This window comes from Lampris incognitus, chromosome 20, assembly GCF_029633865.1.
Source record: "Lampris incognitus isolate fLamInc1 chromosome 20, fLamInc1.hap2, whole genome shotgun sequence".
NCBI lineage: Eukaryota > Metazoa > Chordata > Actinopteri > Lampriformes > Lampridae > Lampris > Lampris incognitus.
In genome coordinates this window covers 27,457,819-27,481,883 of record NC_079230.1, presented here as the reverse complement: position 1 = coordinate 27,481,883, position 24,065 = coordinate 27,457,819, and the positions used below count along the sequence as shown (strand labels likewise).

The window sequence follows — 24,065 nt, the reverse complement described above, 5'->3', positions numbered from 1 at the left end:
ACAGTAGAAACTGCATTTTAAATTGCATTATAGCATTTATTCACTCTTTGGGGCAAAAATAAGAGCTTTCAGTTGTAACTTAGATATAGTTAACAAAACAGAATTCTTATGCAGTAACTTTCAGATCTATGTAACAAAACAGAATATGTATTCAGTAACTTTCAGATATATGTAACAAAACAGAATATGTATTCAGTAACTTTCAGATATATGTAACAAAACAGAATATGTATTCAGTAACTTTCAGATATATGTAACAACACAGAATGTGTATTCAGTAACTTTCAGATATATGTAACAAAACAGAATATGTATTCAGTAACTTTCAGATATATGTAACAACAGAATTTTTATGCAGTAACTTTTAACAATGCAAACGGGAGCGAGATCTCTTATTAAAATACAATAAATTACACTTGTGAAACAGATGTAATTAGAGAAAAAAGTCCCGTTACCCTTTTTAGTTCAGGTAGATAAAGGTCTCAGTCACATTTGAGTAAAATAATCCTATTTCTATAAATGTCATAGGATCTTTTTTTTAAAAGATATTTTATTTTCACGGACCCCTTGCAATTACACCACGGACCACTAGGGGTCCGCGGACCCCCGGTTGAGAAACACTGGTTTAGACAACGTTTAGCGGGATTGACGTTGCGCACGCGTCGCGTTTTGGGAGTGATCGGTGGATGGCAGCAACGCCCTAGCGCAAGCGCCTAATCCGCCGGAAACCGGAAAAGAGAACGAGGAGGAAGCGGAACAAGACGAAGAAGAAGTAAGGGCGCCAAGGCGGGAAGGCAGCAAGCAAAGTCTGCGGGAAAACGCCACTCTGGTCTCGGCGGGTCTTACCCAAACAATTAGTACCCAGACGTTGACGTTTATCGCGGCTAAGTATGTCCCGGTGATAGGAACGAGTTGTTTGTCTAGTTACGCCGCTATTCTCGCCCTACTCCACTTGACTCACCTGTTAGTTAACGAACTCAGCTCAACGGCATGGCGACAAGGAAACCCACGGGAAACGGTAAGATTGGTTGGATTTATATGGTAGCAAACGTTTTATAAATATATATATACGTGGATGTCGTGACTCGGTTCGGGAGCCATGGCAACACGGGAGGTACGGTACCCTTTTCAAACTGAAACGAAGTTGTGAGGCGTGTTAGTCAGGGTTGTGAGTATGTCAGCAGATGGACGAGTGGTTGGTGGTGAGCGGAGGGTGTCGTACAATATAAAACCCTAAACCAGTAAAACGGCCGGCTAAACAACATGACTGTGGGAGAATAGAGACCGAACTGGAACGACCGGGTCTGAAATTCTCCCGGGATGCTGGGCCAGGCGCTTCCAAGACGCACTGATAAACGTGCCCCCGGATTTCTAAAGTTTTCACTGTCATTTGGTTCTGTGGTGGTGACGTGGCTGAGGCGCGTGCGAGCGTTATGTTGAAGTATCTTGACAAACGCCCAGGTTTAAGCGTAATAAGGTTAAAGACCTGTGTCTTTGTTTTACTCTGTAGATATAATGAAAATGCATCGAAAAGGATTCTGCCATTAGCTGGGAGTGCACTAAGTAGACTTTTTCTTTACCCCCATGCAGATGCCACCCTACCTTTCTCTGCACTTCAGCTCCTGGCCCCTCCAATCCGATTGGTGTCAGCGGCCGTCTGGAAGGTGATGAAACAGAGGGATGTGATGCAGTATGGGATATTAGAAGAGTTTGTGTCATCAGCCTGTGAGACTGTCCCAGAGTTGCTCACCTTTAGACACCAGGGCAAGCTCACACTGGGACTGAGGGGACGGGTAAGTAAGATGTTTGGGAATGTAACATCAGTCTCTGTTCTTACCTCAGAGGTAGAGTACCCATGGGCCAAACATGGTGCCCCTGTATTCCTTGTATGGGCCAATAGTTTGTGACACGGTGGTCCAGTGGTTAGTGCTGTTGCCTCACAGCAAGAAGGTCCTGGGTTCGAACCCCAGGCCATTCCAGGTCCTTTCTGTGTGGAGTTTGCATGTTCTCCCCATGTCTGCGTGGGTTTCCTCCTAGCATCAAATAAGACATGCATGTTAGGGTTAATACTCCTTTCTGTGCGCCTGACCAAGGCAATGGGAAGAAATAACTTCATTTGTATGTATGTACAAAATGACTAGTAAAGAGTAATCTATTAAAAAAACACTGCACTAGCTGATCCCACCAATTAACACTTCAACAAGAGGGAAACACCAGGGGTGGGGGAAAGATATGAATGTAAACCTACATACTCTGTGGTTCACGTTTAGAACCACTGGGGAATTCTCTTTTCTCTTTCCATAAATATGCAATTCTACTTTATCGCAGCATTGTGTGACCCAAATGCTTCAAAGCCAGTTTCTGTGTATGAAATGCTTTGTTTCATTCAGGTCCCACATCACGTTTGTTTGTTTGTTTACAGTTGATCTTAGAGCTTTGCCGTGGTCAGGAACCACCAGATCTCAATTCACTCAGCCCACATTTGGAGAGAATCCGTGCTCCTTCTCCTGCCCCCTCTTCTTCTTCCTCACAGCATAAACCGGTAGGTTTAGATAACATCTAGCTTTTTGTTTCATCTGCCAAACTTCAGCCCTTTGAAACCTCATTGTTTCAGTATGCTGCTTTTAAACTTCTTTTCTCAAATCTAATGTTACCCCAGAAGAAATACGGAAGTCAGTGTAATTTCCGCTCTCATCTAGTGTCAATATATTTGATATTAAATGTAATATTTGCTCATGTCTTTCAGAAGAAGGATCTCAAAATTGAAAAGACTATTAACCACTTCCACAAGTTTGTTCGGATCCTGTTAAGGGATCCTACTGAAAGAGAACACTTCTTCAAGGTCAGTCTCCCTTTTAGGGACCACATGAGTAAAAGTTTATTATTTAATCACATTTACCTCATATGTTCACCTTCTTCTGCTTTCTTCATGATCTCACAATAAGTTCACATGATGATACGATGATCAGCTGCCCTTTCCTTCTCTTCTAATAGGAGCAGTTCCCCATAGAGTATGGTCAGAAATTTGACCATGAGCTGGAAAAGCTGCTGTGGGAGTTTCTGATCCGACTAGACAAGCTGCTCCCAGTCCCTAACCTTGCTCAGGTATGGCTAATTTATGTGAAGAATAGATTTCAATGGCTTCTGACAATGGAAAAATATTTCTTACTCTGTTGTTGACCTTTTTTTTATTGTTTGAGCCAACTTGACAACTTTTGTTGTTCTTTTGACAAGGGTGATAGTGCAGACACCTGATTCTATTTGTGTATTGATTTAATGCTGCTATATTCTCCAAAATAATAATAAAAAAAGATTTCTGTTGCAAATTGATTGGAAATAAAAAAGTGATTAGTCAAAAATGAATGAAAATAACAGTATGGTTTAGTACTAAGGTTAGAATATTCCTAAGAGTTGCTGCAGACAGAGTATTTCCTGTTCGACAATGTAATTTTCTAGATTTATGCTGTAAATGTTGACTAAAATTACAAAAGGTGTCCATATCCGAATGGGAATGTAATGGCTTGGTTTAGAGTATTTTGTATATTTGTTGATTTTTATCAGTATGTATCAATGATGTATGTTGACTATTAATGAATAATATGTGGTTATTGATGCATATTTATTTGACTGCTGCCTCTCTGGAATTCCAGACAGTGTCTTGGCTGAGTTGTGCCCCTCCTGTCCTGGAGGAATGTGCACGGGCAGCCACCCAGCCTCAGCTCCTGAACATCCTCCTGCAGCACCAGATCTGTCTCGGCCATCTAGAAACAGCTGGTAAAACAAAGTAGATCGTTTTCCCTCATTCAAAAATTCACCATCAACTTTCATCATTGCTGCAGCTTGTAGATTATATGAATATTATGTATCAATGTCTTGATGCATGCTCAATAATCCAGGTAAGGAAATCCCAGAAAATTGAATCAGTTCCTCTGGATACAACGTTCAGATGGAGAAACATTTCATCACTAATCCAAGTGACTTCGTCAGTCTCAGCTGACTGCCGGTATCCTCTAACATTATAAACAGCACAATTGCATAATGACCGAAACCAACGATAGGTTTCATATGCAAATTGCTGTGACCATTAACTAAATGTCTTTATCCATGCTCAATAATCCAGGTAAGAAAATCGCAGAAAGTTGAATCAGTTCATCGGAACACAACGTTTATTGAGACATTTCATAGTTACGTAGATGAGTGATGAAACGTTTCTCTCTTAATAAACGTTGTGTCCAGATGAACTGAGTCAACTTCCTGTGACCATTAACTTAAGTTACAATGACCATGTGTACTATTCATGGATTGGGAAATAGTTGCAATCACAGCATTGTAAGGTGGGGACAGATGTACTCTTATGCCTCTGTGTGAAGAGGGAAAGACCATCCCTTAACCGAGGGGAGGGGCCTAAAAGTACATCTGTTGCCATTTTTCAATGCTGTGATTGCAGCTGTTGCAACTAACTATAGTTAATGGTCATGGCAATTTGTATATGAAACCCATAATTTTTGGTCGTTATGCCACTGTATTTTGGGAAGACCTGCAGTCAGTTTAGACTGAAGAGGTCGCTTAGATGAGTGATGAAATGTTTTTCCCACTAAATGTTTTGTCCAGATGAATTGATTCGACTTTCTGGTATTATGTACCAGTCATCTTTCAGCTATCCTCATTATCTTTCCTCCCTGACAATGGCTAACTAGAGTTATATAAGTGGGCTATGTTAAATTCATGCCTCATTCACATGTCGTGTACAATTCAGCCCTAATCTTGTGTATGATAACAGGATTTCAGTAGGAGATTGAGGAGTTTTGGATTTTTGTTGACTTTGCACTACTCTTTGGACAAAAGCAGTAGTATTTTGCGGTGGTAGGATTTTGTATAAGCATTGCTTCTTATCACAAGTATCTCCATTCACTCTCTGGTAGCTCCTCTGAGAATTGCCACCTTAACGTGGTGGAGGGGTTTGGGTGACCCGCTGACCCTGGGAGCTGTGTTGTCATGGGCAATAGCTCCTGGTAGGGTCTCCCAAGGCAAATTTGTCCCAGGTAAGGGGCCAGACTAAGAGCAAGTCCCAAGAAACCTGATGAATTTAAAACGGCAGAGCCACAGCACCTCGCCTGGAAAAGGGAAACTATGGCCCACTCCTGGAGCCAGACCTGGGAAGGGACCTCGCTGGTGAGTGGCTGGGCCTTGGCCCATGGGGCCCAGTCGGAACCAGCCCGAAAAAACAACATGGAGCCACCACCCCGTGGACCCACCACCTGCAGGGATGAACATTGGGGTAGGGTGCCGTGCAGACTGGGCGACAGGCAAAGGCAGGGACTGGGGCGTGCCGACTTCCGGCATCGCAGACTGGTCCTTGGGATGTGGATGTGGAATGTCAACTCTCAGGGAAGGAGCCTTAGCAGGTGCGGTAGGTGGAGGTGTACCAACTCGATATCGTTGGGTTCACCTTCACAAAAAGCATGGACTCTGGTACCAAATTCCTGGAGAGGGGCTGGCTCTTTACTTTTCTGGAGATGGCCATGGTGACGGGCGCCGGGCGGGTGTGGGGATACCTTCAAGCCCCTGGTTGAGCGCCGCCGTGTTGAAGTTCTTCCCAGGGAATGAGAGGGTCACTTCTATACGACTGCAAGTCGCTGGGGGGGAAGGCTCTGACTGTTGTGTGTGCTTATGCACCGAAAAGCAGTTTGGAGTATCTGGCCTTGGAGTCTCTGGGTGGTGTTCTGGATAGGGTTTCGCCTGGGGACTCTATAGTTAGTTCTGCTGGGGGACTACAATGCTTACGTGGGCAACAATGGATATACCTGGAGGGGTGTGATTGGGAGGCATGGCCTTCCCGATCGGAACCTGAGCGGTGCCTTGTTATTGGACTTCTGTGCGAGTCATGGATTGGCCATAACAAACACCATGTTTGAACACAAGGTAGTTCATAAGTGTGCTTGGTACCAGAACACCTTAGACCGAAGATCGATGATAGATTTTGTGGTTGTATCATCAGATCTGCGGCCGTATGTTTTGGACACTTGGGTGAAGAGAGGAGCAGAGCTGTCAACGGATCACCACCTGGTGGTGAGTTGGATCAGATGGCGGGGAAGGCTGCCGGATAGACATGGCAAACCCAAACGTGTAGTGAGGGTGAACTGGGAATGTCTGGCGGAGGCCCCTCTTCGTGAGGTCTTCAACTCCCACTTCTGGAAGAAGTTCTCGTTTATCCTAAGGGAGGCTGGGGACATGGAGTCTGAGTGGGCCATGTTCAAAGCCTCTATTGGAGATGTGGCAGGGCAGGGAGGAGCTGTGGTCATAAGGTCATGGGTGCCTGTTGAGTTGGCAACCTAAGAGCCTGCTGGTTGTCACCAGCGGTGAGGTAAGCTGTCAGGCTGAAGAATGAGGCCTTAGGAAAGGAAGCGGAGAAGAAGAAAGCCCTCTATGATCTCTGGAAAGCGATCAAAGCAGCCAAACAAGAATACAGCAAGAAGGTTGAGGAACAACTAAGTGCTAACAACCCACGTAACATTTGGCAGGGATTAAACACAATGTCAGACTTGAAAGGGAGACTCGGCAGCACAGCCAACACCGCTGCGTCCCTCCCGGATGAGCTTAATAGTTTTTACGTTCGGTTTGAGGTTTTTGACACCAACCTCCTGGGAGAAGCCCTCACCGCTGCCGATATGAACAGCGCACTGGCCATCGCCGAGTCCGACGTGCGCAGGTCGTTCATGCGTGTGAACACCCACAAAGCGGCCGGTCCGGGTGGCATTCCAGGCCAGGTGATCAGAGCGTGCGCAGTGCAGCTGGCTGGTGTCTTCACAGATATTCTCAACCTCTTCCTTTCCCTGTGTGTAGTCCCCTTCTGCTTTACATCATCATTCAGTGTGCTGGTGCTGAAGAAGACCAAGGTAACATTCTTGAATGATTGGCGTCCTGTTGCCCTCACTCCCATAGTGAGTAAATGCTTTGAGAAGCTTGTTAAGGCTCTAATCTGTATCATGTTATCGCCCACTCTTGACCCCCACCAATTTGCCTATCGACAAAATGGATCCACTGATGACGCAATAACCACTACACTCCATACCGCTCTCACCCACCTGTAGAAAAGGAACTCCGATGTGAGAATGCTGTTTGTGGACTACAGCTCAGCATTCAACACCATTGTCCCCTCCAGACTGAACACCAAGTTCGGGAACTTAGGATTCAACCCCAGCCTGTGCAGCTGGATCTTGTACTTCCCGTCGAGCCGACGCCAGGGCTCCCAACACCTCTGACCCTCAACACAGGAGCCCCCCAGGGCTGCGTCCTGAGTCCTTTCCTCTGCTCCCTGTACACCCATGACTGCGTGGCCACACATAGCTCCAACTTGGTGATAAAGTTCACTGACGACACGACAGTGATGGGCCTGATCACCAATGATGACAAGACAGCATACAGGAGAGAGGTCAACTGTCTAACAAAGTGGTGCCAGGAGAATAACCTCTCTCAATGTTAAATCAAATTAAATCAATTTTATTTGTATAGCCCAATATCACAAATTACAAATTTTCCTCAGTGGGCTTAACAGCAACACAACACCCTGTCCTTAGACCCTCTCATCGGATAAGGAACAACTCCCTAAAAAAATAAAATAAAAAAAATAAACTTTAACGGAGAAAAAATAGGAAGAAACCTCAGGGAGAGCAACAGAGGAGGGATCTCTCTCTCCCAAGACGGACAGCATGCAATAGATGTGTTTACGCAATTTACATAATATAAAATTGAAAGAGGATAACAGAATTATAATGGACTTATAAGATTTATGAAGAATATGATGCACAGGATGCCAAGCAGCATCCCGATGCCATCGGAACAGTCCAGGACCCAAGCCACGCGACCAGCATCATCATGTAAAAAAAATTGTGAAGAGCGGAATGCCAGGCAGCGGCCAAGTGGCAACCACCATTACCACAGAGACCTGGAGGAGAACCAACTGCGAGTGCACACAAGGGAGACTCACATGACACCATTCACACACAGAAAAAGAGAAAGGAGAATACATCATTCAGAGAGAGAGAAAAGACATGTGAGAGAAGAGAACGGTTTGCAATAGTCATTAGTCGTAATCAATTAAGTCATCAACTAGTCATAATCTATACTCTATAATCTAGTCTGCAGAACAGTGCTTGGTAAATTCAGAGACGGAAACCGACCCGCCATGCAGTACAGGTTGTGAAGCACTCAACTTAAAGGCAACTAATTGTAAGCTAAGGCAAAAAGACGAGTTTTAAGTTTTGATTTAAAGGACTCGACAGACTCTGGTTGTCTGATGGCAGCAGGCAGGTTATCCCACAAGAACGGGGCCCGATAGAAATAGGCCCTGCCACCAGCTGACTTCTTTTTAACTTTGGGTATACATGGGAGCCCTGTATTTTGAGAGCGAAGAGCTCGAGATGGAATGTACGGTTTAAGGAGATCAGACGGATAAGATGGGGCAAGCCCATTTAGGATTTTATAAGTCAGCAGAAGCACCTTGTATTCTGATCTAACATGGATAGGAAGCCAGTGAAGGGAGGCAAGAATTGGTGTAATATGGTCAAATTTCCTAGTTTTAGTTAGGATTCTAGCAGCAGCATTCTGAACCATCTGAAGACTTTTAGAACTAGCATGTGGCAGACATGAAAACAGAACATTACAGTAATCAAGTCTGGATGAAACAAATGCATGTATTAGAGTCTCTGCGTCAGCCATGGAGAGAAAAGACCGAATTTTAGCTATGTTACGTAAGTGGAAAAAAGGCAGTCTTGGTGATTTCTTTAATGTGCTTATCAAAGGAAAGGCTGGGATCAAACGTAACACCAAGATTTTTGGCTGCCACACTTTGTGAAACCACAGAGTTGTCGATTGTTATCATTACTTGATCAAATTGATGTCTGTGTCTAGCAGGGCCAATGACCAGCATCTCGGTTTTATCCAAGTTTAAAAGCAGAAAGTTAAGTGACATCCAGTTTTTCACAGTAGCCAAGCAGGCCTCTAAGTATTCCTTTGAGTATGATCATCAGCCTTTATAGGCACATATAGCTGAGTATCATCAGCATAGCAATGGAAATTTATTCCATAACTGCGTATAATTTGACCAAGAGGTGTAATGTAAAGAGAGAAAAGTAGAGGGCCAAGAACTGAGCCCTGAAGCTCACCATATTTAACATCAGAAAATTTTGATATAATATTACTATAGCAGACACAATGTGTTCTTCCAGATAAGTAGTACTTAAGCCGAGAGAGAGGTAAGCCAGAGACTCCAAAATTACAATGTCATCTATCTAATAGTATACAGTCATCAATGGTGTCAAAGGCTAGGCTGCACTGAGGTCCAGTAGTAGAAGCACAGAAGTGGAATCAGAGTCTATAGCTAGTAAAAGATCATTCACCACTCTGGTGAGAGCAGTTCAGTGGAGTGACGGGGCCTGAAAGCTGACTGAAAAGGTTCATATAGATGGTTTTCTTTTATATGGGTCGAAAGTTGTTGATACACAACTCTCTCTAGTACTTTAGAGAAGAATGGAAGATTAGAGACTGGTCGATAGTTATTAAGAGATGCTGGATCGAAGTGCGTTTTTTTAAGTAGAGGTTTAACCGCGGCTGTCTTAAAATTGCTGGGAACAATGCCAGTAGTAAGTGATAAATAACAATGTCTAGCATTGTAGGTCCAAGAAAAGGCCAGAGGTCTTTAAAAAGTTTTGCTGGTAAAGGATCAAGTAGGCAAGCAGTTGGTTTAGAAGCTGACACTAACTTAGTCAAAGTATCAAGCGAGATATCTGGGACTGTCAGTGACTTGTGTAGATATGAATTTAGTAAGACAGGGTCTGCAGGAGTAGATGGAGTTGAAGAACTAATTTTGATTAAGATCTCATCAACCTTATTGCAGAAAAAATCTAGAAATTCATGGGCTGTGAATGGTGAGCAGCTAATAGACGGCTGCTTTTTAGTAAGTTTAGATACAGTGTCAAAGAGAACTCTGGGGTTATGTTTATTAATATTTATTAGTGAGAGAGATGCGCTGTTTTTGCAGCAGATAAAGCATGCTTGTATTTCAATAAACACCCATGCCACGATGGGTAAAAAAAACTTCCAATTTTGATTTTCGCCATTTACGTTCCAGTCTCCTGCAGAGCATGTGTCTCATCATCAAACCAGGGTTTAGGCCTCTTTAGTCGCCTAGCTCTGGTAGTGAGAGGTGTAACTGAATCGAGGAGACTAGAGAGGGCCACATTTAAGTCACTAGTGAGATTTTCAACAGTCAGTTACCAAAGTGAAAGGAGCCAGGATTCAGGCAGCTGCTGGCCAAATGCAGCTACAGTGGAGGAACCAATATGGTGAGTTGCAATTACATCTGTGCTGACATTAACTGGGACAGGCCAATAAAGCTTCAAATTTGATGAGAACATGATCTGACACAGCAGATGTGGTTGGCAAGACATTCAGATCAGAAACGGCTATCCCTTTAGATAAAACCAAATCAAGGGCGTTACCACTGCAATGAGTTGACCCTTGAACAAACTGGGCGAACCCAAAAGTATCAACTAGTGCCAGAAAGGCTTTACTTAGAGGATCAGCAGCCTTATTCAGATGAATATTGAAATCACCAAGAATTAGAATCTCATCGGAGTGAGTAACAAGGCCTGGGACAAATTCTCCAAATTCTTCAAGCAATAACGAGTAACAGCCAGGAGGCCGTTAAGAGTATCACAATTTGGACTGAGCCGAGTCTATTCATGGCTGAGGGAGATGAACTAAGAACAAGAGACTCAAAAGACTGGAATGTAGATTCGAGACTAGAAGTCAGATTGAAAATCTACTCATATATTTTCGGAATGTGTGTGGTGTTAGTGTGTGTGTGTGATAGTGTAGATAGCGGGACAGAAAACTAAAGCATTTATGATCCTAATTCTTTTTGGAGGTGGTAGGTATTGTCACAGAGCGTAAGGGAAAAATCCCAGAAAATTAAAATTATGCATAATTATGCATAAATATGCAAAATATGCATTTTTCTAAAAATGGCTAAAAACCACTTTTCTCGGCATTTCAGATGATTCTGAGCATTTGGGGGAGGGAGTTGAGTGGAGGGGGGTTAGGGGCAGGGGGAAGGCGGTTGGCTGGCAGGATTAAGAGGAGGGAGATTTAGACGGGTGGATAACCAAACCGCAACATTGTAGCGGGGTTCTTCTAGTAGATTTATATATTAAGGCAACAGCCCCACCTTGTTTATTTGCCGGAGCTACATGGGCATAAGTATAGTCAGGTGGGGAACACTTCATTTAAGGGAAGGAAAACATTTGGTTACAGCCATGTTTCACATAACTCAATCATATCGAAACTATGTTCAAGAATCAGATCATTTATTAGTAAGGCTTTGGTAGACAGTGATCTCATATTTATGAAACCAAATTTAAGCATCTTGTGGAAGTGATCATTAGTAGGCAGAACTTTAGAGCCTACCAATAGGTGAAAGATTAATTGGGATTAGACACCTTGTTGACAGTTTTGGCAACCAACGCTTTGGACGATATGTGGTCACATTCTTGATAACATTAGCTGTTTGGTTCTGTAGATTATTAGGTACTTTGTTGCACATTTCACCACTACCAGTGGTAGGAATAATTACTAGATTATTGTGATTCACACATTTAGGAGAGGAGAGCTTGGGAGCAATACAGCAGGGTAGGGAGACGGTCTCAATGTTATAGACAAAACCAAGGAGCGGATTGTGGACTACAGGAAGAGAGGGGGTAGGCTGGACCCCATCACCATCAATGGGACTGCTGTAGAGAGAGTCAAGAGCTTTAAGTTCCTCGGTGTCCACAATACTGAGGACCTCACCTGGGATGAACATACTAGCCTCTTTCACCTCAGGCGACTGAAGAAGTTCACCATGGGGCCCAAGATTCTATGGGCCTTCTACAGAGGCACAACTGAGATTGTCCTGACTGGATGCATCACCGCCTGGCATAGGAACTGTACTGCCCACAATCACAAAATGCTGCAGAGGGTTGTATGGATGGCCCAGGACATCAGTGGATGTGAGTTTCTCTCCATCCAGTACATATACAATGGACGTTGTGTCAGCAAAGCCCGTAGGATTATCAAAGACCCCAGCCACCCCAACTACGGACTGTTCCAGCTGCCACCGTCAGGCAAGTGGTACTGCAGCCTCAAAGCCTATACCAGTAGGCTCCGTCCGGAACAGCTATTTCCACCAAGCAACCAGGCTTTTGAAGAAAGAACATTAAAGATACTGAGCCTGTTGCCAGACTGGCTGGTACTGACCCATGGTCTTCAGCGGATCATCAATTTACACAGACGCGTGCGCGCACACACATGCACACGTAGCTTGGCATACACAAACACATACAAATAGGCAAACAACTACATACACATATGCACATTTATTAAGACAGAGCCTACATACACTCAGCACCTTAAATACACCAGACACTGTTTAGTATTATTAATGCTTTTTTGTTTTGTTTTGTTATTTTATTGCTATTGTGCTGCAGGGTTGAGGAGCCGAAACACAAGAATTTTACTCTCTTGTGCTTGTATAATGAGACATAACAATAAAGGATCTTGAATCTTTCGGGCTTGGTTGGCCCAGGGGTTTCCTGAAGCAACAGACAGGTACTGGGAGGGCAGAAGGCCTGCGGCTTCGGCAATTGCAGAAGAAACAATATGGGTGTTGGAGGAATTCGGCGAGGCTATGGAGGAGGGCTTTCGGTTGGCCTCGAGGAAGTTTTGCCAAACCATCCGGTGACTCAGAAACGGGAAGCAGGGCTTGACTCAGGCTGTGTTCAGCCGGGGAGGGAAACTGCTGACCTGGACTGGGGATGTTGTCGGGTGATGGAAAAAACAATTTGAGGAGCTCCTGAATCTTGCTAACACGTCCTCGGTTTAGGAGCTAGAGTCTGAAGATTTGGGGGAAGTCCCACCCATATCCCTGGCAGAGGTCTCTGAGGAAATTAAGAAACTGCTCGATGGCAAGGCGCCGGGTGTGAATGAGAGTCGCCCTGAGATGCTGAAGCTTCTGAACATTGTTGGGCTGTCTTGGCTGACACACCTCTTCAGTGTTGCGTGGAGGTCCGGGACAGTACCTGTGGAGTGGCAGACTGGGGTGGTGGTTCCCGTATTTAAAAAAGGGGACTGGAGGGTGTGCTCCAATTATCAGGGCATCACACTGCTCAGTCTCATTGGGAAAGTCTACTCTAGGGTACTGGAAAGGAGGCTCCGACCGATTGTTGAACCTCGGATCCAGGAGGAACAATGCGGATTCCGTCCTGGCTGTGGAACAACAGACCATTTCAAGAATCAAGAAAAATTTATTGTCATTTCTATCGTGCACTTGACACAAAAGAAACGAAATATCGTTTCACCCAGCCCACAGCAGTGCAACACAAAAGATAAAAACATACCCAAATTTCCAAAAACAGTAAACAAAGCACAAAAAAACAAAACACAAACAGTTAACTACACAGTCTGTTCAGTGCAATAGAGTCCAAAAATTCCGCTGCCCAGATAATGAACGCCAGCCAGGATGACTGTCGGAACTGCAGGTCTGCATGGGCTAGCAATTAGCTTAGCTGCACCGCTTCCGCGTCCTGGGCGCTGCTCCAGGCAAGGCCGTGGTTCTTGGGCCCACAGGACGCCAGCAGCCCAAGCTCCCTCAGCCGATTCAATGCCAGCTCTCCCAGCCAGACACCTTCGACACACCTCCCCCGCACTCCACACAATGACACAGACGCAGACAAAACCACTGCACAGTCAATGCTAGGTGAGGTTGCCGCCTGGCCGCCTCGGTGTTTCCTCTCGGGCATAGCTCCAAGCAGGGCCGTCCACAGGATGCAGCAGATGAAGCTCTCGCAGCCGATCCAACACTAGCTCTCCTCAAAAATAAATAAATAACCGAAGAGCAGAGTAAAAACTTTACATGATAACACAAACTTAGACGTAGACATGGACAAACACACTGCATAGTTGGTACTGGGTGAAGCCACTGCAAACGTGAGTGTGCGCCGCCATCTTCAGTTATGCCATCTTACAATGTTGTGATTGCAAACATTCCCAGATCCTCTGTTAATAGTACACATGGCCATTGAAACTCTAGTTCAGGGATAGGCAACATGGTCCAGAAAGGTCCAGTGTGGGTGCAGGTCTTTGTTCCAACCAAGGAGTTACACACCTGAGTCTACAAATCAAGGTCCTTAGCAACGACTATTGGTTCACTAATAGAATCAGGTGTGTAACTGCTTGGTTGGAAAAAGACTATTGGTTGATCTGTAGAATCAGATGTGTAACTGCTTGGTTGGAACAATCCCCTGCACCCACACCGAACCTTTCTGGACCATGTTGCCTATCCCTGCTCTAGTTAATGGTCATACTCATATTTGCATGTGAAACAGGTCGTTGGTTTCGGTCGTTGTGCAATCAGTCAACCAATCAGTCAAGTTGCATTTTATATACTGTGTTGTTTATAAGGGGTGGGGATACATGCAGTCATTTTAGACTGAAGGTGTCACTTAGGTGAGTGATGAAATATATCTGTCAATAAACGTATCCAGATGAACTGATTGAACCTTCTTTGATATTAATAAGTAGTTTTCTACTTATAATTTTATGGCAGCAAGGTTTTTGCAGTGGGCCGGGTAACATTTTTAAATTATCTAATTCAAGAGTTTTAACTTTCTTTCTCTCTATGCTTTTCACAGCATCCCTCCCTCCAGGATTGGGGGACTCCATCCTGACCTCACTTTCTCTCCCACCCTCCGGAAATGTTCCTTCAAATCAATCAAGCGGATCTGAAGCGCAGTCTGTGGGTGAGCCTGATGTGTCCAGTCCAGCGCCAGAGACCAGTCAGGCAGAAACAAGAGACCAGACAGTGTTAATAAAGCCAGTAATTAGGCAAATATCCAGTGAGGATGTGCCGGTCATGATTTCGACCAATACAACAAAGTCGAGGAGTGACCTCCTGGCAAACTCACAAGATTCAACAGATGAGGAACTGGAAATGCCAGGTAGCTCAAAATTTACTCGGGTCAAACCGAGGCAGGACTCCAGACAGGAAGAGATGAGCGAGCACGATGAACAACTCATAACTGAGAGCGTCACACCAAACAGAGGTCAAGTAACGAAATACAAGCAGACTGAGAGAAAAGAAAGTGAATCTGAGGAGGAGGAGATGATTATGACCAACATAAACAGGAAGAAAAGGCGGAAAAGGCATGTGAGCAGCGACAGGGAGTCCGACAGCGAGAACAATGGAACCCATTCACCCCAGATGGATCTGGAAGGGCTGCAGCTACCAGAAAATCTGGCCCTCTCCCCAATTTTGATGTCCTGTCTATACCGGCAGCCCAGAGTTCTCATTAGCCGGCTCACACCGAGTCAAGTTTGTAACAACGTGGAGAGCACTGAGGAGGATTTGCAGTTGCAGGACAACACCAGGGAGTTACCTGACACACCTGTGATAAGAAGAAACATAAGAGTGAACCTCAGGAGACTTGAGTTGGAACTTCCTAGCTTAGACGATAAAGAGTAAGAGATGTTTTGAATACACAGGCTTAGCAAAACATTAAGTCCATCTTGACACTGCAGTAGGAAAGTTACGAGTTGTGGAAAAAGAACATCTTGAGAATACTTACCATTAAGCTGTTCATCTATAAAATAGTCGTACATCTGACAGACAGGCTTCGCTTGAAGCTGAAATGCACTGGATGCACTTAACAATGTTTGACTTTTCTCTGCATTTTGCTTGCAGGAGATTTGAATTTTCGGCAGCCATTAATAATTTTCTGCTTATAGGCTATTGTATGGTTTGCCTTATATAAACTAGTTGGAGACCAGTTACTTCAGCAGCTAGACCGCATTTAAGATAAAGTCTACATAAATAACCCGTTTTGTTTGCAGTATGATAGCACAGGATTATTTAAATAGTGTTGATAGGGCGTCTGGGTGGCATAGTGGTCTATTCCATTGTGTACCAACACGGGGATCACCGGTTCGAATACCCTTATTACCTCCAGCTTGGTCGGGCTCCCTACAAACACAATTGGCCGTGTCTGCAGGTGGAAGTCGGATATGGGTATGTGTCCTGGTCGCTGCACTAGTGCCTCCTCTGGTCGGTTGGTGTGCCTGTTCGGGGGAGGGGGAACTGGGGGGAATAGCGTGATCCTCCCAAGTGCTACGTCCCCCTGGCGAAACTTCTCACTGTCAGGTGAAAAGAAGCTGCTGGCGACTCCACGTGTATCGGAGGAGGCATGTGGTAGTCTGCGTCCCTCCCAGGATTGGCAGAGGGGGTGGAGCAGTGACCGGGACGGCTCGGAAGAGTGGGGCAAATGGTCAGGTACAATTGGGGAGAAAGGGGAGGGGGAGTGTTGATAGAGGTTTTCTCAATGTTATGGTTTTCTGTAGCCTCCTTGATATGGTGAATTATTTTTCATGTTTCTTTCGGCTTAAACTAGGTCATTGGTCTCTGGTCTCGGAAACCATGCAACTACACATTTGCTTTATTTCTCTGTTTGTGTTCCAAAATGGCAAATCTTTAGCAAAAATGTCAAGATGGTTTGCAAGCAACACTTGACTCCCCTTGGGCCCTTTATAATAGTTGCACGATTCAAAATGTGCTGTTCTGATGCTTCCAGTGAATTTCTGCTTTAAAGGATCTTTTTTTTGGGGGGGGGGGAGATCTCAATTAAATTTTTGGTGTTTTTTAAGAATCATACGGACAAAAGGTACTGATGGCTTCATTATTGTGAAACGTAAAATGAGTGTGCATATTAACTTCTGGAGTGATTCTGAATTGCTGGTTCATCTAGCAATTCAGAATCACAAGTTGCTACTAGTCTTATTCCAGCTGCTTGAGTATTAGTCCTTTTGTCTATACATCTGCGGCTGGTTCCTAGTGGGATCTTATTCTAGCTGTAGCTGTCTTATTCTTTTTTTTTATCACTTTAGTTTTTATTGAAGTTTTTAGGTCAATACAAACATGGCATCCATATTCAGAAGTAAACATTGAATTATCTACATTTACTTGCACACAAGCCCAACAGGGCAACTCAAAACAAACAAACAAAAAAACACACAAAAAATTGAACTACATGAGCTTCCTGTGGGTCTAACTTTCCAGTCTTAAGTGTTGTATTGAATTATGTTGTTGCGTGTTTGCTCCTTAAACCATGTCCATTTCTTCCACTGGTCTTCCATCTGAGGTACTGTAAGTCTCAATCGATGAGTCAGTTTTTCCATTGTATGAATGTCTTCCACTATTTCCATCCATTGTCCTTGTGTGGGGGCGTCCACCTGGCGCCATTTTCTTGTGATTGCCTTCTTAGCCGCAATCAGCAGTATCTTAACCAAACATCTATCACTTGACCCTATATCGTCGTTTTTAAAATTACAGAAATAGAGGGTCATATATAGCTGTCTTATTCTATTTACTTACTTGTCTTATTTACTTATTCTAGCTGTAGCTGTTTTTCACGTAGTGTGCCCTTAAATATTTCTTGTTGCCTAGCTGTTTTGACTTGGTTATCCTTTTAGCTTATAAATATATTCCTTGGTAACTTGCTGTTTGCAGTTTTAATAGTATTGTGTGAGGTTTGAATAGAGTTTTACATAAGTGACCAGTTTCTAGGCAATAGGCCTCTTTTCAGTGTACCTCTTTGGCCAATTGGGTGTTAAGTGGCCAGGGTGTGGCCTGCACTCATGGCAGACAATTAGCAATCAGTGTCCTTTAAATCACTGCTGCTACTTCCAAGCCTCAGGGAAACAACCCTAGATTGAACGAAGGCTAGAGTAAACAAACGCAAGCGCGATTTTTTTCAAGCCAAGATTCCGCAAGCACGGACTGCTCTTTTTAGATCCAGTCAGTCATCTGTATTTTGTGTACCTAGTATAGACTATGTGTTTCCTTCGCATTCCTGTCCTTTCCTCCCGGGGCTGGCGTAGACGTTGGGTCACTCCTAGGCGCTGTGACCCTACCAATCTCATGTATCCCATTTTCCACTCACGTTGAGCAAGTGGTGACAGGAGGGCTCTGGAATTGCCAGTCTGCGGTGCCGAAAGCTGAGTATATCTCAGGCTACGCATCCTTGCTCTCCCTCAACTTTCTTGCTCTAACTGAGACCTGGATCATGCCAGAAAATACTACCACACCCGCAGCTCTGTCTGATGTGTACTCTTTTTCTCACACTCCCAGAGCTGGGAGGCGGGGTGGTGGTACTGGCCTGCTGATCTCCCTGAAATGGAAATACTCTCGTTTCCATTCCACAATTTTCTCCGCCCTCTTTTGAATTTCAAGCTGTTACTGTCTCTTATCCAGTCAAACTCACCATCGTGGTTGTGTACCGCCCACCAGGCTGCCTTGGTGAGTTTCTGGAGGAGCTTGACACACTTGTCTCGCACTTCCCTGTTCTCGGTGACTTCAACATCCACACTAACAAGCTAGATCCTCTTCTCTCTTTCCTCTCCTCCTTTGACCTTGACCTCTCACCCTCTCCTCCTACCCACAAGCAGGGCTCGAAATTAATGATGTCCCGGGGACCATAAAAAATCCTACTGGGACACAAATATATTTTGTCTGGGACAATTCCGGGACAGTGAAAAAAAATGTCAAAGTAAACTTCGAAATAGGTGTTCTTTGAAAAATCATTAATTGTGAGTATCTAGACGTTACTTTGTCGTTTGAATAATTTAATAAAAACGTGTGAACGGCGAAACTACAAAAGGCTTACGTTCTTGCAGCACCTCACGATAGGGCAGTCAATCGCCTGTTCGTGCAAATCATAGAATGCATTCTACGTCATCCACTCTGCCAGTGGCTGCTGCTTGACTCGCGCCAATGAACATTCATAGAGCCAGAGCGATAGACCATCATCAACGACAGTTAAAAGAAGAAGAAGAAGTCCACGGTGGTGTAGCGGTCTAAGCATCAGCTTTGTGTCGATGCAGTTGCCCACTGGGGACAGGGGTTCGCGCCTTGGTCTCGTCAGATCCGACTATGGCCGGACTCGATGAAGCAGCGATAATTGGCAACGTTGTCTTTGGGAGGGGGGCGGAGTCGGCTTGTGTTCGCCACATGACTACGTCTCTGTGTGTTGGAAAAAGCAGTGGTTCGGCCTGGAGTCGCGAATCCTTCGAGACTGCCGGCTGGAGAGATGCAGTTGGCGAACACATACAGTACGAGGGTGGGTGTTTGAATTAAAATAGGGATCGATTGGCCACTAAATTGGGAGAAAAAGGGGAAAATCAGAAATGAATTTATAAAAAAAAAAAAAGAAGAAGAAAGAAATGCTGAGGTGGTTGAATAAACAGCCCCCTGATGCAAGCCCCAATACTGCCGACTCCCGAAACTCCTGAAACTAATATTCATATGTTTAATAAAAGAATAAGTATTTAAACTTATATGGTGGACCAGAGTCCATGGTGTGATGATTAAGTGACAAAAAAGGATCAAATATATGTATTGTGCATAATTGAGGGGGCGACGACAAGAATTAAAATTTGGGACACTGTTGGTTATATCCGGGATAATACAAAGTAGAATTCGGGACAGTTTGGGACACTGAGGAAAAAAGTTAATTTCGAGGTCTGCCCACAAGGCCGGCAACCAGCTGGACCTTATCTTTACTAGACACTGTCCTAGTTCCAATCTCTCTGTTACTCCCCTCCAGCTCTCTGACCACTATTTCATGTCCTACTCTCTCTCCCTCTCTTCACCCCCCTCAGCCCCTTCTCCTACCCACATGGTTTCCACCCGTAGACACCTCCGCTCTCTCTCCACCACTGATCTTTCTTCCTCTGTTACCTCTATCCTCCCTACACCTGAATCTTTCTCTCTCCTACCCCCTTACACTGCTACTGATCTTCTTCTCTCTACCTTCTCCTCTTCTCTGGACAATCTCTGTCCCCTCACCTCCAGGCCTGCACGCCCAACTCCACCTGCCCCTTGGCTGACCGACTCAGTATGTACTGACAGACGGAGCCTGAGAGTGGCAGAGCGCAAATGGAGAAAAGGCAAACTCCCAGAGGACCTTCTCAACTTCCAGTCTCTTCTTTCCACTTTCTCCTCCTCCCTTTCTGCTGCTAAGGCTGCCTTCTATCGCTCTAAAATCCTATCCTCTGCCTCTAATCCCAAGAAACTCTTTGAAACCTTCTCTAGACTTCTTCAATCCCCACCACCTCCTTCTACTTCCTCCCTTCTCCCTGATGACTTCGCTAACTTCTTTGACAAGAAGGTAAATGACATCAGACCCTCCTTTTCTCACCACCCGGTTAGTGCTGCTTGCACTATCCAACCCTCTGCACCCTCATTCACCTCTCCACGTCCCACCCTATCCCACCTCGCTCCCCTCTCCCCCTACGAGGTTCTAAACCTCATCACATCCAGTCGCCCCACCACATGCTCCCTTGACCCGGTCCCCTCCTCTCTTCTTCAGTCTATAGCACCTGAACTCTTTCCCTATCTAACCCACCTCATCAACACCTCCCTCCAGGCAGGATGCTTTCCATCTGCCTTCAAGACTGCTAGAGTCACCCCCCTTCTCAAGAAACCATCACTTAACCCCTCTGATGTCAAAAACTACAGACCAGTTTCCCTTCTACCCTTTCTATCCAAAACTTTTGAACGTGCTGTCTTTAACCAACTTTCTTTGTAACTCCATCAGAACAACCTCCTGGATCCCAACCAGTCTGGGTTCAGGGTGGGTCACTCGACAGAGACAGCCCTCCTTGCAGTGACAGAATCGCTGCACTCTGCGAGAGCAAACTCTCTCTCTCCTCTGTCCTGATACTCCTGGACCTGTCAGCTGCGTTCGACACAGTGAACCACCAGTTCCTCCTCTCTACCCTCGAGGGGCTGGGTGTCACAGGCTCTGCACTCTCAATGTTTGCAACCTACCTGACGGGTCGCTCTTACCAGGTGACATGGAGGGGATCTGTGTCAGAGCCTCGCAGACTGACTACAGGCGTTCCACAGGGTTCGGTTCTGGGTCCTCTCCTTTTCTCCCTGTACACAACTTCCCTGGGTTCTGTTATTCGCTCGCATGACTTCTCTTACCATTGTTATGCCGATGACACCCAGCTGATCTTGTCCTTTCCTCCCTCTGACACACAAGTAGAGACAGACATTGCAGTGTGCTTGACTGACATCTCGGAGTGGATGGCGACACACCACCTGAAGCTCAAGCTGGACAAGACAGAGCTGATGTTCCTCCCGGGGAAAGGTTGCCCACACCGAGACCTGGCCATCACCATTGAAAACACCGTGGTGACGCCAAATCGGACTGTGAGGAATCTTGGTGTGATCCTGGATGACCAACTGTCATTTGCTGAAAACGTTGCATCGGTTGCTCGCTCCTGCAGATTTCTCCTCTATAACATCAGGAGGTTTCACCCATTCCTCACCGACGAGATGGCACAGGTGCTCATCCAGGCTCTGGTCATCTCCCGGCTGGACTACGGCAACTTCCTCCTTGCTGGCACCCCGGCGTCGGCCATCAGATCTCTGGAGCTTGTTCAGAAAAATGCAGCTCGTCTGGTGTTCAACCGCTCTAAGTTCTCCCACACAACTCACCTTCTCATGTCCCTGCACTTGCTCCCAGTAGCTGCTCGCATCCAGTTTGAGACTCTGGTGCTAGCCTACAGGGCAGTGAAAGGAACAGCGCCTTCCTATCTCCAGGCCATGGTCAAGCCCTACACCCCCGCCCGACCACTTCGCTCTGCTGCCTTGGGACGCCTGGTTGCCCCGTCGCTCAGAGGCCGTTGCTGCCGATCGACCCGGTCACGGCTCTTTTCTGTCCTGGCCCCACAGTTGTGGAATGAACTCCCCACTGATGTCAGGACAGCGGAGTCGCTGCCCATCTTTCGGCGCAGGTTGAAAACTCACCTCTTTAAGAACTACTATCCCGTTACTTGTTCTTAGCACTTATTGTACTCACTCATAAAAAAAAAAAAAATCTCTTTCTTGCGCTTTTACTTTAGCACAGGTTTTGCTCTTAGATGCTTGTTTAGATGCACTTATGACCTCTGATGACTAGTAGTTCTCCTGATTTTCTACGTTAAATGCACGTATTGTAAGTCGCTTTGGATAAAAGCGTCGGCTAAATGACTGTAATGTAATGTAAACACTTCGCTAAATCTTCTCATTGGGCTTCAATACGGTCCGATGGAACAATTGTTCCATCAAAAACCATGATATAGCAACGGAAAGCCTGCAGTACACAAACCCAACTAGAATATGCAGTAAAGTGCTGAGTTTCTCAATACTGAAACCATCACTGAAGGTTTTCTCTGTGTCGATCGTGAATGATGCCTGAAAATGTTTTAATGAGGTCTGGCTTGAAAAACGTGAACCTATCATTCAAGCTTCATAGATTCTACATGAGAATGTTACTCAAGCACTTTGTGAGAGCCACTCTGCCTGGCAATGGTGATATGCAGTTTTACGACGCAACGTGTGCGCTCTTCTAATAAAGATTATGAAGTGGTTCTGTTGTTGCTTTTATATTTTAATTTTCCAGTTTTTCATTCTGGTGTGTTACTGAGCTTGTCTCAAAAGTATAGTTTGAATGTTGCACTGCAAGTCCTATCACAGTCACCACATGTCAAAACAACAACACTTAAAGGAATTGGCATCGTCAAGCCAAATTACTGATAAAACTTCTGGTGTGTCGCTTGAGTCACTGCTAATCTGACGAGGAAGTTAGCCCTGAATTAATGCATAGACTTCTCGTCTCTTTATTCACTATTAAGAAACTACTGAAATGAACTATCGCTTTTTTTCCCCAAGATTTTCTTGTGTTATATTGTCTGGCAGGAATCACCTTGTATTACCAGGTCAGAGAAGTTCCTCACTTCAGGGAAGGGATGCAGGTAAGTCTTGCAAACAGTCAGTAAAATATTTTTGAATGTATATGCATGACAACCTCCCGAGTCCTGTCCTGTTCAACACCTGTGTTCTCAACTTCTTGTTCAGAGACCTTTTCCAAGCCAAGAGACGGTGAAGACTTCATAGGTGACTCGGAGGACGAGGCCACAAAGAACTTCAAAAGCAGGGTATGTGTTCTCAGATCTCAGTCCATTTCCAAGTCCTAACAACCTGAAGCCCGCTCAGTAATACAATGTCCATTATCTGCAGAACTCTGTCACACCAGTGCACCTCTAGCAAAGGTCTTGTCTCTTTTTCCCCTCAGCTGTTTGTGAAGCGTTATTTCAAGACCAAACACAACACCTACGTTCCCACGCTGAGGGAGTTCCTTAAGCCTTGGATGGTCAGGAGGAATCTGCTCTTACCCGAGAAGCGACGCAGATGTCTGCAGAGAGGGAAAGCAAAACAAACCAACAGCCAAACAAACAACGTTTGAGTTTGATTTTCTCTTCCGACCACTGAAGCAGTTACCCAGCCAAGACTCTGAAGTACCAGTCTCTTTTTGGGTTTTTTTTGGGGGGGGGGGGATTTTTCTCCCCAACTGTACCCAGCCAATTACCCCACTCTTCCAAGCCGTCCCGGTTGCTGCTCCACCCCCTCTGCTGATCCAGGGAGAGCTTCAGACTGCCACATGCCTCCTCTGATACATATGGAGTTGCGAGCCGCTTCTTTTCACCTGACAGTGAGGAGTTTCACCAGGGGGACATCGCATGTGGGAGGATCACGCTATTCCCCCCAGTTCCCCCTTCCCCCTGAACAGGTGCCCCGGCCGACCAGAGGAGGCGCTAGTGCAGCGACCAGGACGCTGCACTAGCCCACATCCGGCTTCCCTCCCGCAGACACGGCCAATTGTGTCTGTAGAGATGCCCGACCAAGCCAAAGGTAACACGGGGATTCGAACCGGAGATCCCTGTGTTGGTAGGCAACAAAAAAGACTACCTGGACACTACCTGGACGCCCATACCAGTCTCGTGGTTGGTGAGATGGTGCGTGACTATTCATCATAATCAGTGTGGCACGATAGGACAACAACTATGAAAGGATTTTTATTTTTTTTTTTTTTGCTTTTGTTTGCTCCCACTGCTAAATCAATGCCACAGCATCCATACAGATGGCTATGAAA

At 45.3% G+C, this 24,065-nt stretch overlaps 1 protein-coding gene across 1 annotated transcript; it reads left to right on the top strand.

Moving 5' to 3' along the window:
- Positions 1-757: 757 nt before the first annotated feature.
- Positions 758-23,531, top strand: tinf2 (TERF1 (TRF1)-interacting nuclear factor 2). Its single transcript, XM_056300213.1, has 10 exons — positions 758-1,018; positions 1,591-1,793; positions 2,423-2,542; positions 2,747-2,842; positions 2,995-3,105; positions 3,651-3,774; positions 14,727-15,552; positions 22,832-22,887; positions 22,991-23,070; positions 23,208-23,531. The coding sequence occupies exons 1-10, from the start codon at positions 991-993 to the stop codon at positions 23,376-23,378; spliced, it is 1,815 nt and encodes a 604-aa protein (XP_056156188.1). The 5' UTR covers positions 758-990; the 3' UTR covers positions 23,379-23,531.
- The last annotated feature ends 534 nt before the right edge of the window (positions 23,532-24,065 follow it).